Below are 15,673 nucleotides of genomic sequence, written 5' to 3' on the forward strand. Positions count from 1 at the left end.
GAGAGTGCTTTACCCTACAGGCGGCTATGATATACCTGACCTGGGAATGTTTGCTGTTGACACTGTTGCAAAAACCCAACTAGTTCACTAATGTCCTTTAGGGAAGGAAATCTGCCGTCCTTACCCAGTCTGGCCTACATGTGATTTCAGACCCACAGCAATGTGGCTGACTCTTAACTAACTGCCCTCTGCAAGCCACTCTGTCGTATCAAAAACAAACTGCTACGATGGACTGCAGCAGTTCAAGAGGGTGGATCACCACCACCTTCTCAAGGGCAATTAGGGATGGCCAATAAATGCTGACCTTGCTAGCAACATCCGCATCCCATGAAAGAATTTAAAAAATGAGCCACATAAAGATGTATTAGGACAGATGACCAAAAGCTTGGTCAAAGAGGTAGGTTTTAAGGCGCATCATAACGGAGGGGAAAGAGGTGGAGAGATTTAGGGAGGGAATTCCAGATCTTGGGGCCTAGACAGCTGAAGACATGGTCGCCAATGGTGGAGCAATTAAAAGCGGGGAAGCTAGGTATTTCTTATTACTTTCATGAGACCTTAGTCTATTGTATCTTCATCCCAGTTTTAACATTTCATGATCCTTGGGTTGTTAATGTACAGTAAAGTATCTAAAACCTTTTAACTGAGTAATATATGCATTAAACAAATTCATTATTCATATTAAAATAAAATGTTCTAAACCTTTGCGTAACTACACACTACATATTTTGTTTGCTGCTACACTGATAAATAACTTTTCCTAGCAAATAAATTGAACACTGGATTTATTTTTAAATATTTTACCTTGTAACTCGGGAAAAGTAGTACAAATCAATCTTTGCAAAAATGAAACCATCCCAATTGTTAACACCAGCAATGTAGTCCACATCAGCAGCATTTGAGTGTCGAATTTCAGGATCACGAGGAAGAAAGTCACCATCAATCACAGGAGCCCAGACTACAGCTTGTATAATAGGAACTATATGGCAGAAATGCAAGATTTAATTAATTCCCTAAACTAAAAGAACCTCTACCATCACTACTGTTATTCTGAAATCACTTAAGAAAATATTGACCCATCTAACTGGAGTCACAGCATTTGTCTGAGCTAAACTTTTTCAATCACCTGCAGAGAGCAGGAGAAATAAAGAAGGAAATGAGAGAGGTGCATAATATGGAAGAAAATGTTACAGGAGTAATGTGAAGCTTGATGGCTTTAGTATTTTAAATCAAACTTATTAATGCCCATCAAATTCTGTTGCAGCTGGGTGCATATATAACAATATTTTGGAAGCCTGTCTTAGGAGTCACTTGTGCTACCCCGATGGAGGATAGCACCAAGGTATGATAATGTCTGGAACTGAGCCCATGGCAAGGAAATTGGATATTAATGTGGGTATATTGTTTCCCTTTTAAAGTATTTTGAACTGTAAATATTTCCAGGATTGACAATAATCTGGAAATTGTTCAACTGTTAGTGGATGTCTTCCAAACTTGGTAATCCCGTGAGGATGAATGTTCTTTGTGGCGGGCACCAAAGACAACGGCTTTGGCCTTCCCAATATTTAGTTGGAGGAAATTTCTACCCATCCAGTACTGGATGTCCGGGAAGCAGTGTAGCAAATCAGAGGTAGTGGAAGGGTCAAGAGAGTTGGTAGTGAAGTAGAGCTGGGTGTCATCAGCGTACATGTGGAACTTGAGGCCGTGTTTTTGGATGATGTTGCCGAGGGGCATCATGTAGATGAGAAATGGGAGGGGCCCTAGGATAGATCCTTGATGGACTCCAGAGGTAAGGGTGTGCGAGTGGGAAGAGAAGCCATTACAGGTGATTCTCTGGCTACCATTAACTATATAAGCATGGAACCAGGCAATGACAGAACTCCAGGTTGCCTGGTTCCATGCTTATATAGTTAATGGTAGCCAGAGAATCACCTGTAATGGCTTCTCTTCCCACTCGCACACCCTTACCTCTGGAGTCCATCAAGGATCTATCCTAGGGCCCCTCCCATTTCTCATCTACATGATGCCCCTCGGCAACATCATCCAAAAACACGGCCTCAAGTTCCACATGTACGCTGATGACACCCAGCTCTACTTCACTACCAACTCTCTTGACCCTTCCACTACCTCTGATTTGCTACACTGCTTCCCGGACATCCAGTACTGGATGGGTAGAAATTTCCTCCAACTAAATATTGGGAAGGCCAAAGCCGTTGTCTTTGGTGCCCGCCACAAACTCTGTTCCCGAGCCACTGACTCCATCCCTCCCTCTGGTCACTGTCTGAGGCTGAGCCTATAGGTTCGCAATCTATTTGACCCTCAGATGAGCTTCCAACCACATGTTCATTCCATCACCAAGACAGCGTACTTCCACCTCTAGTTCGTTGTCAAATATTTGTTTGATGATGCTCCTGTGAAGCGCCTTGAGATGTTTTACTATGTTAAAGAAAAGAAATGCAAGTTATTGTCTGCTTTCTGCCTTGCCCATAGTTAGGAGTGTCACTTAGTCTCTGGAGTCTTACTTTTCCTTTCCTGGAACTCATGATAAACCGCCAAGCTGCAAAATTAAGACTCAGCATAAGATACTTATGGCATTCTATGTGAATGTCAACAGCAGGGCGAGACTTCCCTGTCTTGTATCGAATCTAAAGGCAGGGAATGCTGCATTGAGAGTTGATCCTATCGACACAGCAAGAGAACATGACATAAATCTCACAAATCTTAAAGGTGTTCCTCTGAATTTATGAGTTGTGTAAATTATCTTGCGCATAGCTTCTGGAATATAACTAAATGAAGGGGAATAAACCAAATTAAATTTATACCATCCGTTCACTTCTGGAACCTGGTTTGCATTTATCCCAGGAAGGAAAAAAGTTGTCTTTGTGATTCTGACCACATATCCACGCCATCATTAGGACAACCTATTTCCACCTCCACAACATCACCTGTCTCCGCCCCGCCTCAGCTCATCTGCCGAAATCCTCATCAATGCCATTGTTACCTCCAGTCTTGACGAATCCAACTAATAACGTATCATAGAATAATGGAACTAGGTTAGCAGTTGTTGTATAACTTACTCAGTTTCTTCAATCGCATTATCAAGCTTAGGCGCCGTCCATTTACTTTTCTTAAACAGTTTATCATAGTTTTTGTGTCATTGGTTGGACAGCAGAAATGCTTTGCAGTCTACAAGTAAAAAATAAAGACTGTATTAATATTACTATTTTTTAGTAATTATACTATAACATTTCATTGTTATATTATCAAAAAAGAACCCAGTAAGGACAGTACCTTCAACTGAAAGTACTACATTCTCACCCCCCGCCCCATGACAGAGAAATGCTCCACTCAAATTCAGCAAATGTTTCTCCTTTTGAATTAGATTGCCTTCCTTTCTGGTCTTCGATGTTGTACCCAGTGCTCCCACAGCACCAGAAAATTCAGTTCCTCAGTGGGATTCATGTTCTTGGGTAACACTGAAATTCCAAATGCCACTGGAGTATCACAGATTTACATTTTGTCCCGAAAATGCCAATTTGTAGTCAAAACAATGAGAATTTCTTTACACATCTCTCTTCGGGCTGGGAGACCTAAAACGACAGGTCAGCAGCAAGGTGCCCTGTGGCTGTTCAGACTTGGAATTTTTCTTAACAGATTGGAGAAATAAAAACATTTTTAAAAACTTGATGTATTTTATATTGAATATATATACCCCACAGTGATGCTCTACTGTAAATGATAAGCAGTCTGCTTTAATACAATGGGCCCAATTAAGATCAATGCAGATAATTTTAAATTAATTCCAATATTAAAATGTCCATGTCCAAAATCATTTCCATTCAGTAGGATGTAAAAGGAAGGAGTTTCCATGTCAGACATAGACTATTTCTGCTGACTTATAGTTTTGTTTAAACAGTTGTAATGTTACATAGAATGTACAGCACAGAAACAGCCCATTCGGCGCAACTAGTCTGTGCTGGTGTTAGAACATAATAAATAGGAGCAGGAGTAGGCCATTCGGCCCTTCAAGCCTGCTCTGCCGTTCAGTAAGATCATGGCTGATCTACCTCAACTCCACCTTCCTGCACTTTCTGCATATCCCTTGATTTCTATAGTATCCAAAAATCTATTGGTCTCTGTCTTGAATATGCTCAATGACTGAATATACTCCACACAAGTATCCATCCATTCTATCTACCTCATCTCAGTCTTTTAGCATATCTTTATTACAAAGGGTTAGAGTACAAGAGCTGTCAAATTTAGGAAAGTTACTAATCCTGTTGTAGTGCAGCTGCATTTTAAAAAATTGATAATATATAAGGGTCAATGCTCATAATACCAAAACAAATATAAACACAGTTAAAATGATATAATTGGCTTAGAAGGTTCACAATTGAGCTGCTCACAGTGTTGACAATGCTGCTCTGAAGAGATTCACAATACCACCTCCAGTGAGGCTCAGACTCTAATGCTCCCTGTGGAAAAGCATTTTACTCAGTATGTCCATTGGCATCTCAAGGATTGGAAACTCACTCTGGAGATTTGTACGGATGAACCAACATCTTACTGCTTTCGAAGAGGCTAGTAGAAGAACCAACTGGCTGTGCTAAGAAATTCCTCGCTGTTTTCAGCATGCCTAGGGGCCTACAATTAGGGTTACTCAATATACTGGCCTGCAAATTGGGACGGACCCATTTCTGCAAGTTTTTCACTCCAAAATCGATGTGCCCACAAGTCAGCCGTTTTTGGGTCTTCATTCTGCAATCTGCCTGGCGAGTCCTCATATAGTTAATTTAAATATATTAAAATGTGGACCAGTGGCATTGGTGCATTGAAAATCTGAAAGTTACGCTCACAGTGCTCCAGTAGGTAACTTGGAATGAAATGTTGAAGGCCTAACTGTTGGCCAGGATCAGCAGAGATTGGCAGAAATGAGGAACTTTTGATCTTGAAGAGTACTGAAAATTTGTCCATGGATCATTCGAGTTGGGAAAGAGTTTTTGAAGCTTTTTTTGCATGCATTTTTCATCGACAGAACTGGACCTGCCTCTGACTGCCTTTGAGACCGTGAAACCCCAGGATATTTCACTCTCACCCACAGTGAGAGGTACTGAAAACCAGGGATGAGATTCCAAGGAGAATTACTTTGTCATTATAATGAAGGAGGAAAAGCAGGAGGTGCAGATGGAGAGTCGAAAAATGAAACAGCATATGAGAAGGATATGGCCTTTAATGTATTACCCCACCCCTCAATGAATTTGCACGCCACATAGGACTTAACTGTTGGGAGCTGGATGGTGGGCCAGAGGAGGCCCAGAAGATAAGCTGTAAAGTTTTATTTTAGGCTTCCTTGTGGGCCAGGAGGTTGAAAGCCTTGGGCCATAGGTCCCCAACTGCGGGCCTCCTGCCACCAGATGACCATTCCCACCAGGTGGACAGGTAGTCAATCTGGCGGGGTGTTAGACGAGGCTCTGAAAAGATTTATTCAAATGAGGTCATGTCACAACGATGTTCCCTGTAAACTGCGCTTTGTGCTGTGCGGCCTGTTTCTTTGAAAACACTGTCCCTTTAAATCTCTGCGCGTGCGTGGTATTTACAGTGGAAAAGTCGGTGAGTTGCCTGCGCGAGATCTTGCAGATTCTGGCTACACAGCTTAGAGCGAAGATTGGTCCCCGACCTTGCCAGGTTCTTCACCCGCTGCTCCCGCACACCCTTCCCACGCACCCACCTCCCCCTCCCGCCCTGTAAAAATCAAGGCCATTGTCTCCACTATGAATGTCTAGAGAGAGCTTATTTGTCCTCTTACAAAATGTGACATATCGATAGAAGAAAGCCAATGCGTTGCTTGCATTTGACATCATTGTGATCCCATCTAAACGTGGAACTACCAATTGTTGAAAATAACTGGGTTAATGCCTGCATGAAAATAATGCACACAGAAATGTAGAAAAGTGTTTTGGACATGAACTTGGTTGATCGAAAGTTCCACCTTTATCCTCTCCCCCTCCAAATTTGATGAGGATTCTGCTTTAAACAACTGAAAGTTTAGCATAATAATGGAAATTCCTGCCCAGTGCTTTTCGGTTGTTCTACCTACCTTTTGGGCCCATTGGAGAGGATTGTCTATTGAAGCAAATGGACTATTTGCTACTCCACTCTCAGAAATGGCTCTCTTGATTATACCTTTGTTGTGTGGGCTCTGTATCTGTGGAAGGAGAAAAATCCAGATAAAAACAAGTTTAGATGTAACAAGTGGGACAAGTATTAATTACAATGAGATCTGTATGCCCTCTTAGCCAGAGTTGTTATTATGGGGCCAAGTTTCGGCCTGAGTTGCTCCTGTTTTTTTGGAGCAACTGGTTTAGAACGGAGTATCTTAGAAATTTGAATTCTCGGCATATAGTTTGCTCCAGTTCTAGTCAGTTAGAACAGTTTCACTTTGGAACAGAATTTCTTTTTCAAAAGGGGGCGTGTCCAGCCACTTACGCCTGTTTTCAAAGTTTAGGCAGTGAAAACTTACTCCAAACTAATTTAGAATGGAGTAAGTGAAGATTTTTGTACGTTCGAAAAAACCTTGTCTACACTTTAGAAAATCAGGCGTAGGTTACAAATTAGGCGTAGGAAATGGGGGGGGAGGTTTAAAGGGAAGTTTACAAACATTAAACACTTCAATTTTACAAATAAAGAGCCATCATCAATAATAAATGATAAATACATCAATAAATCAACCAATAAATCAATCAAAAAAAAAATTAATAAAAAATAAAAAAAAAATTAAAAATCAATAAATAAAACATTTTCTACTTACCGATTGCAGCATCGGGAGTCCTCCAACAGCGTGCTGGGATGGCCCCCCCCAGTGTGTTTCTGTCAGTGTCTCTATCTCTCTGTCTGTCTGTGTGTGTGTCTCTTACTCTCTGTCTGTCAGTGTCTGTGTTTCTGACAGTGACAGGAGGAGGAGAAGGGGGGTGGGTGGGGGGGGAGGGGGGGAGGAGGGGGTGTGGGGGAGGAGGAGGGATGGTGGGGGAGGAGTGAGGAGGGGTGGAGGAGTGGGGGAGGCGGAGGAGGGGTTGGGGGAGGAGGAGTGGGTGGGGTGGGGGAGGAGGGGGGTGGGATGAGGTGGGGGGTGGAGGAGGAGGAGGGGGGGAGGAGAAGGAGAAAGGGGGAGAGGGAGAGAAGGGGGGGAGAGGGAGAGAAAGGGGGGAGAGGGAGAGAAGGGGGGAGAGGGAGAGAAGGGGGAGAGGGAGAGAAGGGGGAGAGGGAGAGAAGGGGGGAGAGGGGGAGAGGGGGAGAGGGGGAGAGGGGGAGAAGGGAGAGAGGATGGAGGGAGGGAGGGGGAGAGGGGGAGAGGGGGAGAGGGGGAGAAGGGAGAGAGGATGGAGGGAGGGAGGGAGAGAGGAGGGAGGGAGGGAAGGAGAGAGGAGGGAGGGAGGGAAGGAGAGAGGAGGGAGGGAGAGAGGGAGGGAGGGAGGGAAGGAGAGAGGCAGGAGGGAGGGAAGGAGGGAGGGAGGGAAGGAAGGAGGGAGGGAAGGAGGGAGGGAGGGAAGGAGAGAGGAGGGAGGGAGGGAAGGAGAGAGGGGAGGGAGGGAAAAGGAGGGAGGGAAGGAGAGAGGAGGGAGGGAAGGAGAGAGGAGGGAGGGAAGGAGGGAGGGAAGGAGGGAGGGAGGGAAGGAGGGAGGGAAGGAGGGAGGGAGGGAAGGAGAGAGGAGGGAGGGAGGGAAGGAGGGAAGGAAGGAGAGAGGAGGGAGGGAAGGAGAGAGGAGGGAGGGGAGGAGGGAGGGAGGGAAGGAAGGAGGGAGGGAAGGAGGGAGGGAGGGAAGGAGAGAGGAGGGAGGGAGGGAAGGAGGGAGGGAGGGAAGGAGGGAGGGAAGGAGAGAGGGAGGGAGGAAGGAAGCGAGAGAAGGAGGCTGAACGGCCAGGCCCAAGACTTCGGGCTGGATTTACAGGTAGGTGGCGTCGGGTCTCGGGGGGGGGGGGGTCGCGGAGGTCCGGGTGGGTGCGGAGGTCGTGTCGTGTCAGGGTGGGGGGTGTGGAGCGGAGGTCGGGTCGCCGGTGGGGGGGGGGGGGGGCGGGGGGAAGCAGAGGTCGAGTCGCCGGGGGGGGGGGGGAGCGGGGGTCGGGTCGGGTAAGGTCGGGTGGGAGGAGCCTTATCCACACAGCCCCAGTGAGGCCATTCGGCCAGGGCTAGGGGCTGTGTGCTTTGGGCTCCTCCCACAGTTTTGGGCGCCTGGAGCTACTGCACATACGCGCCCATTGTAGCGCGCATGTGCAGAGGTCCTGGCACTGTTTTCAGCGCAGGGACCTGGCTCCGCCCCCCCACAGCTCATGCTGTGCCGCGCCCAGCTTCAGAGGGCCTGCAGGGAGCCGGAGAATAGGTGAGTTTTTTTTAGGCGCACTTTGTGGCGCGAAAAACGGACGTCCAGGTCCGGGCTGCGCCGTTTTAGGCGCGGCCCGAAACTTGGGCCCATTATGTTGTTGCTTGTTATGAGTGAGTTACTGAAGAATTAATAACAAAACAATTCCATACAACGACCAAATTCTGTTGTAATAACTATTTTTCCAAGACTTTTTCACCGATAGCACCGTAACAGATTAAACAATAACATAAATGTACAGTAAAAAAATTCTAATTTTACTTTTGGCTCACAGTTTCACAATTAGATTTTTGAATTTTCTATTCACCTATTTCACACACGGATACCCCAACTTTTTGTTATTTTTGCTAGTTATCTAGATCATCATTTGCATTTCTCATCTAAAGGCTCATTATTACAGGTTTATTATGATTAGCTGGTTTTTTTCTCCATTCATACTGACAAAATAGTATTCAGTGAAATAGCACACAATACCCATAGGTATTCCACTGGTATTTATTTTGTCAGCTGTGACTCAGTTGATAGCACCCTCGCCTCTGAGTCAGATGGTTGTGGGTTCAAGTCCCACTCCAGAGACTTGAGCACAAAAATCTAGACTGACACTCCAGTGCAGTACCAAGGGATTGCTGCACTGTCTTTCAGATGAGATGTTAAACCAAGGCTCTGCCTGCTCTCTCAGGTGGACGTAAAATATGCCATGGCTCTATTTCAAAGAAGAGCAGGGGAGTTATCCCGAGTGTCCTTGCCAATATTTATCCCTCAATCAACATTACTAAAACAAAACAGATTATCTGATCATTATCAGTTGCTGTTTGTGTGAGCTTACTGCGTGTAAATTGGCTGTCACGTTTCCTACATTACAACAGTGACTGCTCTTCAAAAAGTACTTCATTGGCTGTAAAGCATTTTAGGGCATCTGGTGGTCGCGAAAGGCGCTATATAAATGCAAGTCTTTTTTTTTCTCTGTGCTTGTTTCAATTTAACCAAAACAAACAATCATAGAAATGAAATATCAGTGGAATGATGTAACAGATCAGCTCATCAAGTATTAAAGGACATTAAAGAAATAAAGGGCATATGAATAGCTATGGAAGTGGAAAACCGAAGGAAAATGGAAAACCTGGGGGTCAAGTTTGAAATTAAGACAGGTTTGACTATAGCTACACAAAGGGATTCTGGTCAGAATATGCAGTAAAGGCAATCATGTATAAGTAGCTTTTGAAGTGCTCAGATGATGATCAATTATTTTGGCTGGGATTTTCCAATTTGTTTAAAGTAGGAGTCCCTCCTCACATACTGTGGTCAAGCTGATTATTTCTTGCACTTAAAACAAATGTTAAAATCCAATAATGTGAATTAAGTGATGTAAATAATAAAGAATGTAGAAATTCAGTGCAAAAAGAAGTTGATTTATCAAATAATTTGAATGAAGTAACTTTGAATTATGAGGAGGAGACTATTACATTTATCAGCTTTAAGAGTCAACCCTGCTTAGCTTAACCGGATTAATATGTTGGAGATAAAAACAGAAAATGTTGGAAATCTCAGCGGGTCAGGCAATATCTGTGGAGAGAAACAAAGTAAATGTTTCAGGTCGATGACCCTTCATCAATTCTGGACAAAAGGTCATCAACCTGAAACGTTAATTCTGTTTCTCTCCACAGATGCTGCCTGACCCGCTGTGATTTCCAGCATTTTCTGTTTTTATTTTAGATTCCAGCATCTGCAGTATTTTGCTTTTGTAATATGTTGGAGATATGGACGAGGTATTCTTCATATGTCCAACAAAAAATGGCTTGTTATCAAAATATACTTGGTGTAATAGGATGCAACCTTAGCATCCTCTTTGAACGTGAGCTGAGTTTCCAACCCCATATCTTCTCCATACAAATTCTGCCTCCGTAACATCGCTCATTTTTGCCCCTACCTCAGCTTATCTGCTGCTGAAACACTTATCCATGCTTTTGTTAATTCCAGACTTGACTTATCCAATGCTCTACTGGCCAGCCTCCCATCTTCCACCCACCACGAACTTGATCTCATCCAAAACTCTATTAGCCGAATCCTAACCCATTCACCCATCGCCCCTGTGCTCACTGGCCTACATTGGGTCCCGGTCCACCAATGCCTCAATTTTAAATTTCACATTCACATGTTCAAATCTCTCCATGGCCTTGCCTCCTCCCTATTTCTGAAACCTCCTCCAGCCCTCCAACAACTCTGCATTCCTCCAACTCTGGTCTCTTCTGCATCTCCCACTCCCTTGGTCCCACAATTGGCGGCTGTGCCTTCAACCGTCTCAGTCCTCCGCTCTGGAATTCCCTCCCTAAATCTCTCAGCTCCCACCTCTGCCTCCTCATTTAAGACCCTCCTTAAAACTTACCTATTTTGGTCAAGCATCCAAATAGCTCCATCTTTGGCTCGGTGTATATTGGATATTCACTCCTGTGAAGCTTTTTTGGACTGTTTCCTACTTTAAAGGCGCTTTTCAATTGAACATTGGTTAAATTCTCTACTCCCCACCCTCTATCCTGTCAGAATGGAGTCCACCAGCTGCTGAAATGTGGAATATTTTACAGTTATAGTGCTGTAAATTACACTTGTTTCTATTTGATAATTACATTGCTACATTCCTGGCCACACTACCAGAGCTATAAATTAACTTTTTTTACCTGAAAATTGACACTTGCGGCTCCTGCTGACTCTCCAAAGAGAGTGATACTGTTTGGGTCTCCACCAAATGCTTTGATGTTTCTTGATACCCAAGTAATGGCTTCATGCTGATCCCAGAGCCCATAGTTACCTGGATTAGAGAAGTTAGTTGGAAATTATACATTCTTATGGAGGTTGTTTACAAATCAATCATTCTCGTACCCTTTTCATACAGACTGTTGCTACCTATTTATTGTTCCCCTGAAATGTTAACTCTGTTTCTCTCTCCACAGATGCTGCCTGACCTGCTGAGTGTTTCCTGATTTTTCTGTGTTTATTCCATCCTTTCCATCATGGGCACATTGTAGCTGCAGTATGTACAATATATAGGATTTATCGCAACGACTCACCAAGGTTAGTTTGACAGCTCATCCCTCCCTTCATCCCTGTCCTGGCAGGAACACAACAGAGGAGGGGAAAAAAGCACCAATGTTGCAGAAACCCCATCACCTGTAAGTTCCATACTTTACACCATTATGGGAGCACCACAACCACAAGTGTAAGAATATATCAATATGTGTTTATATTGCTTTTGTTTTTCACAATACTGCTGATAAGAAAAGCTTTTGAAACACAAGCTTTTATCACAGCAGGGGGTGCCATGAGTGCATAGATCAGAGGATTGTTTACAACAAGGCCATGGTTTGCCGTGTCTTGTCTAGGGTGCACTCTAGCTGTACTCCACCAACTTTGGTCAGGACCCCGGGATAGCTCCGCTACTCTTCTTCGAAATAGTGCCATGGATTCTTTTACGCCCACCTGAGAGGACAGAAGGGGCCTCAGTTTAAGGTCTTATCCAAAAGACAATACCTTTGAGAGTGCAGCACACTCTCAGCACTGCACTGGAGTGTCAGCCTAGATTTTCTGCTCAAGTCTCTGGAGTGGGACTTGAATCCACAACCTTCTGACTCAGAGGCAAGAGTGCTACCAGCTGAGTCACGGTTTAGGGAAACAATAAATAAGAAATAACACTCTGGTATGAAAAGGGTACGAGGTCTCTCATGTCTGTTTGGCAAACTATTTGAAACAAATGGATGGTTGTAATACATGAGGTAGGTTGCATTCGACAGGAAGAGAATCATAAACCGAAAAGATATAAGACAGATGTCATGTTTTACTTAGTTAGAAAGAGACCTCTTGTTACTTTCAAAATCCTGGGAGGTGAACAAGTTTGGAGAAGCAATTTTCACAATTTCTCATCAAATTCAAGCACATGAGTTTCAGACATTGGACTAATGTGCATTAAGATTAATGTTTTGTTGATAATAAATGGAGTGCATTATCAAACATATTTCTGCCTATAGTTGTACAAATCTATTTAAAGAATAAAGAAAGAATTATCCAACAACAAGAATGGTTCAAGGAGAAGCCTACCAGCATCTTCTGAGGGCAACTAGAAATGGGCAATAAATGTGGCATTGCCAGCATTGCTCACATCACGAGAACAAAGGAGTGAGATTCATGCCCATGGCTTCTAATCAACAACAACAACTTGTATTTATATAGCACCTTTAACGTAGTGAAATGTCCCAAGGCACTTCACAGGAGTATTATGAAATAAAATATTTGACACCGAGCCGCATAAGGACAAATTATGGCAGGTAGCCAAAAGCTTGGTCAAAGGGGTAGGTTTTAAGGAGCGTCTTGAAGGAGGAAAGAGGTAGAGAGGCAGAGTGGTTTAGGCAGCGAATTCCAGAGCTTAGGGCCTAGGCAACAGAAGGCATGGCCACCAATGGTTGAGCGATTGCAATATAGAGCATGCATGTTTCCAACTAAAATGAGAAAATCATAGAGCAAGTTACTCCAAGCCACTCGCACTTCCGAGTCACCTGCCTAAGAGACAACTTGGGCAGAGGCATTGCAGCAGGCTCAGGTGTTATTAAAGCATTCTATAAATTAAAGACACACAACTTTAAATCTATTCAGAGTATTAATTAGGTTGCAGCACACGACATGGCAGGATCACAATAGAGGAGTTCAGCTGGCAATTTGAATATTGAAAACACAACTCAAGTAGTTTATCAATTTCATCTGAACCCAGAGATGTGTTCTGCCATTATACAATTTTTATCACATCATTTTTGCTCGGATGGGGAGCTGTCCACAGGTATGGGATCAGCTTCCACAAGGATGCCACTGACATCCAGCTCTAACTTTCCACAAGGTCTCTCAAACACTCCACTACCTCTGTCCTATCAAACTACTTTTCCGCCATCCAATTTTAGATGAGCCACAATATTCTCCAGCTGAACATTGGGCAACTAAAACTGCTGTCTTTAGTTCTAGTCTCTAACTACGGCCCCTCACCACTGACTCTAACTCCCTCCCTTGCGGTTGCCTCAGGCTGCACCAGATGTTTGGAACCTCAGCATCCTGTACAACTTGAGCTGAGTTTCAAACCCCATAATCCTTTCCATGTCAAAGACTGTTTAATTTCAGCCCATAACTTCTCCCGCCTTCGAACTAATCTTAGCCCATTCACTGCTGATACATGCCTTTGTCACCTCCAGACTTGGTTACACCAATACTCTCCTTGCTGCTCTTCTATCCACCATCTTCCAGAAATTCCACCTCATCCAACATATCCTATCTCACACCAAAATCCTGTTTGCCCATTACTCCCACCCTGACGAACACTGGTTCCTGGTCTCCCAATTTATCAGTTCTCAATTTATCAGTTAGGAGATAGTATCTCCTAAATTATCAATTCCAGTCATTGATCTGCAAGTTAGATCGTGCCTGAATCAGGCCGATCCTGATGCAATGCACAGTGCACGTGCTTAATGAGGCCAGTGGCTGAACCACGGTAAATTGGTCTGCCGGTCTATTTAGGATAAGAACATAAGAAATATGAGCAGGAATAGGCCATTTGGCCTTGAGTCTGCTCCTTCATTCAATAAGATCATGGCTGAATTTCTACCTTAACTCCACTTTCCTGCACGATCCCCATATCCCTTGACACCCTTAATATCCAAAAATCTATCGAACACTGTCTTGCTACTGACATAAGGACATAAGAACATAAGAATTAGGAACAGGAGTAGGCCATTTAGCCCCTCGAGCCTGCTCCGCCATTCAACAAGATCATGGCTGATCTGGCCGTGGACTCAGGTCCACTTACCGGCTCACTTCCCATAACCCTTAATTCCTTTATTGGTTAAAAATCTATCTATCTGTGATTTGAATACATTCAATGAGCTAGCCTCAACTGCTTCCTTGGGCAGAGAATTCCACAGATTCACAACCCTCTGGGAGAAGAAATTCCTTCTCAACTCGGTTTTAAATTGGCTCCCCCGCATTTTGAGGCTGTGCCCCCTAGTTCTAGTCTCCCTGACCAGTGGAAACAACCTCTCTGCCTCTATCTTGTCTATCCCTTTCATTATTTTAAATGTTTCTATAAGATCACCCCTCATTCTTCTGAACTCCAACGAGTAAAGACCCAGTCTACTCAATCTATCATCATAAGGTAACCCCCTCATCTCCGGAATCAGCCTAGTGAATCGTCTCTGTACCCGCTCCAAAGCTAGTATATCCTTCCTTAAGTAAGGTGACCAAAACTGCACGCAGTACTCCAGGTGCGGCCTCACCAATACCCTGTACAGTTGCAGCAGGACCTCCCTGCTTTTGTACTCCATCCCTCTCACAATGAAGGCCAACATTCCATTCACCTTCCTGATTACCTGCTGCACCTGCAAACTAACTTTTTGGGATTCATGCACAAGGACCCCCAGGTCCCACTGCACCGCAGCATGTAGTAATTTCTCCCCATTCAATTAATATTCCCTTTTACTGTTTTTTTTTTCAAGGTGGATGACCTCACATTTTCCGACATTGTATTCCATCTGTCAAACCTTAGCCCATTTGCTTAACCTATCTAAATCTCTTTGCAGCCTCTCTGTGTCCTCTACACAACCCGCTTTCCCACTAATCTTTGTGTCATCTGCAAATTTTGTTACACTACACTCTGTCCTCTCTTCCAGGTCATCTATGTATATTGTAAACAGTTGTGGTCCCAGCACCGATCCCTGTGGCACACCACTAACCACCGATTTCCAACCCGAAAAGGACCCATTTATCCCGACTCTCTGCTTTCTGTTCGCCAGCCAATTCTCTATCCATGCTAATACGTTTCCTCTGACTCTGCGTACCTTTATCTTCTGCAGTAACCTTTTGTGTGGCACCTTATCGAATGCCTTTTGGAAATCTAAATACACCACATCCATCGGTACACCTCTATCCACCATGATCGTTATATCCTCAAAGAATTCCAGTAAATTAGTTAAACATGATTTCCCCTTCATGAATCCATGTTGCGTTTGCTTGATTGCACTATTCCAATCTAGATGTCCCGCTATTTCTTCCTTAATGATAGCTTCAAGCATTTTCCCCACTACAGATGTCAAACTAACCGGCCTATAGTTACCTGCCTTTTGTCTGCCCCCTTTTTTAAACTGAGGTGTTACATTAGCTGCTTTCCAATTGCTGGTACCTCCCCAGAGTCCAGAGAATTTTGGTAGATTATAACGAATGCATCTGCTATAACTTCCGCCATCTCTTTTAATACCCTGGGATGCATTTCATCAGGACCA

At 44.0% G+C, this 15,673-nt stretch overlaps 1 protein-coding gene across 2 annotated transcripts in view; it reads right to left on the bottom strand.

The window, feature by feature from the left end:
• LOC139233186 (bile salt-activated lipase-like) overlaps positions 1-15,673 on the bottom strand; it is a 43,404-nt gene that overhangs the window by 11,703 nt on the left and 16,028 nt on the right. For both annotated transcript variants that reach the window (XM_070863817.1, XM_070863816.1), the window contains 4 exons: positions 11,045-11,175; positions 6,095-6,202; positions 3,075-3,183; positions 802-976 (listed from right to left, as the gene is read on the bottom strand). In XM_070863817.1, the coding sequence (XP_070719918.1) occupies positions 802-976; positions 3,075-3,183; positions 6,095-6,202; positions 11,045-11,175 (523 nt within the window). The remainder of the gene's footprint in view (positions 1-801; positions 977-3,074; positions 3,184-6,094; positions 6,203-11,044; positions 11,176-15,673) is intronic.

This window comes from Pristiophorus japonicus, chromosome 20 (genome assembly GCF_044704955.1).
Source record: "Pristiophorus japonicus isolate sPriJap1 chromosome 20, sPriJap1.hap1, whole genome shotgun sequence".
In the NCBI taxonomy this organism is placed as follows: domain Eukaryota; kingdom Metazoa; phylum Chordata; class Chondrichthyes; family Pristiophoridae; genus Pristiophorus; species Pristiophorus japonicus.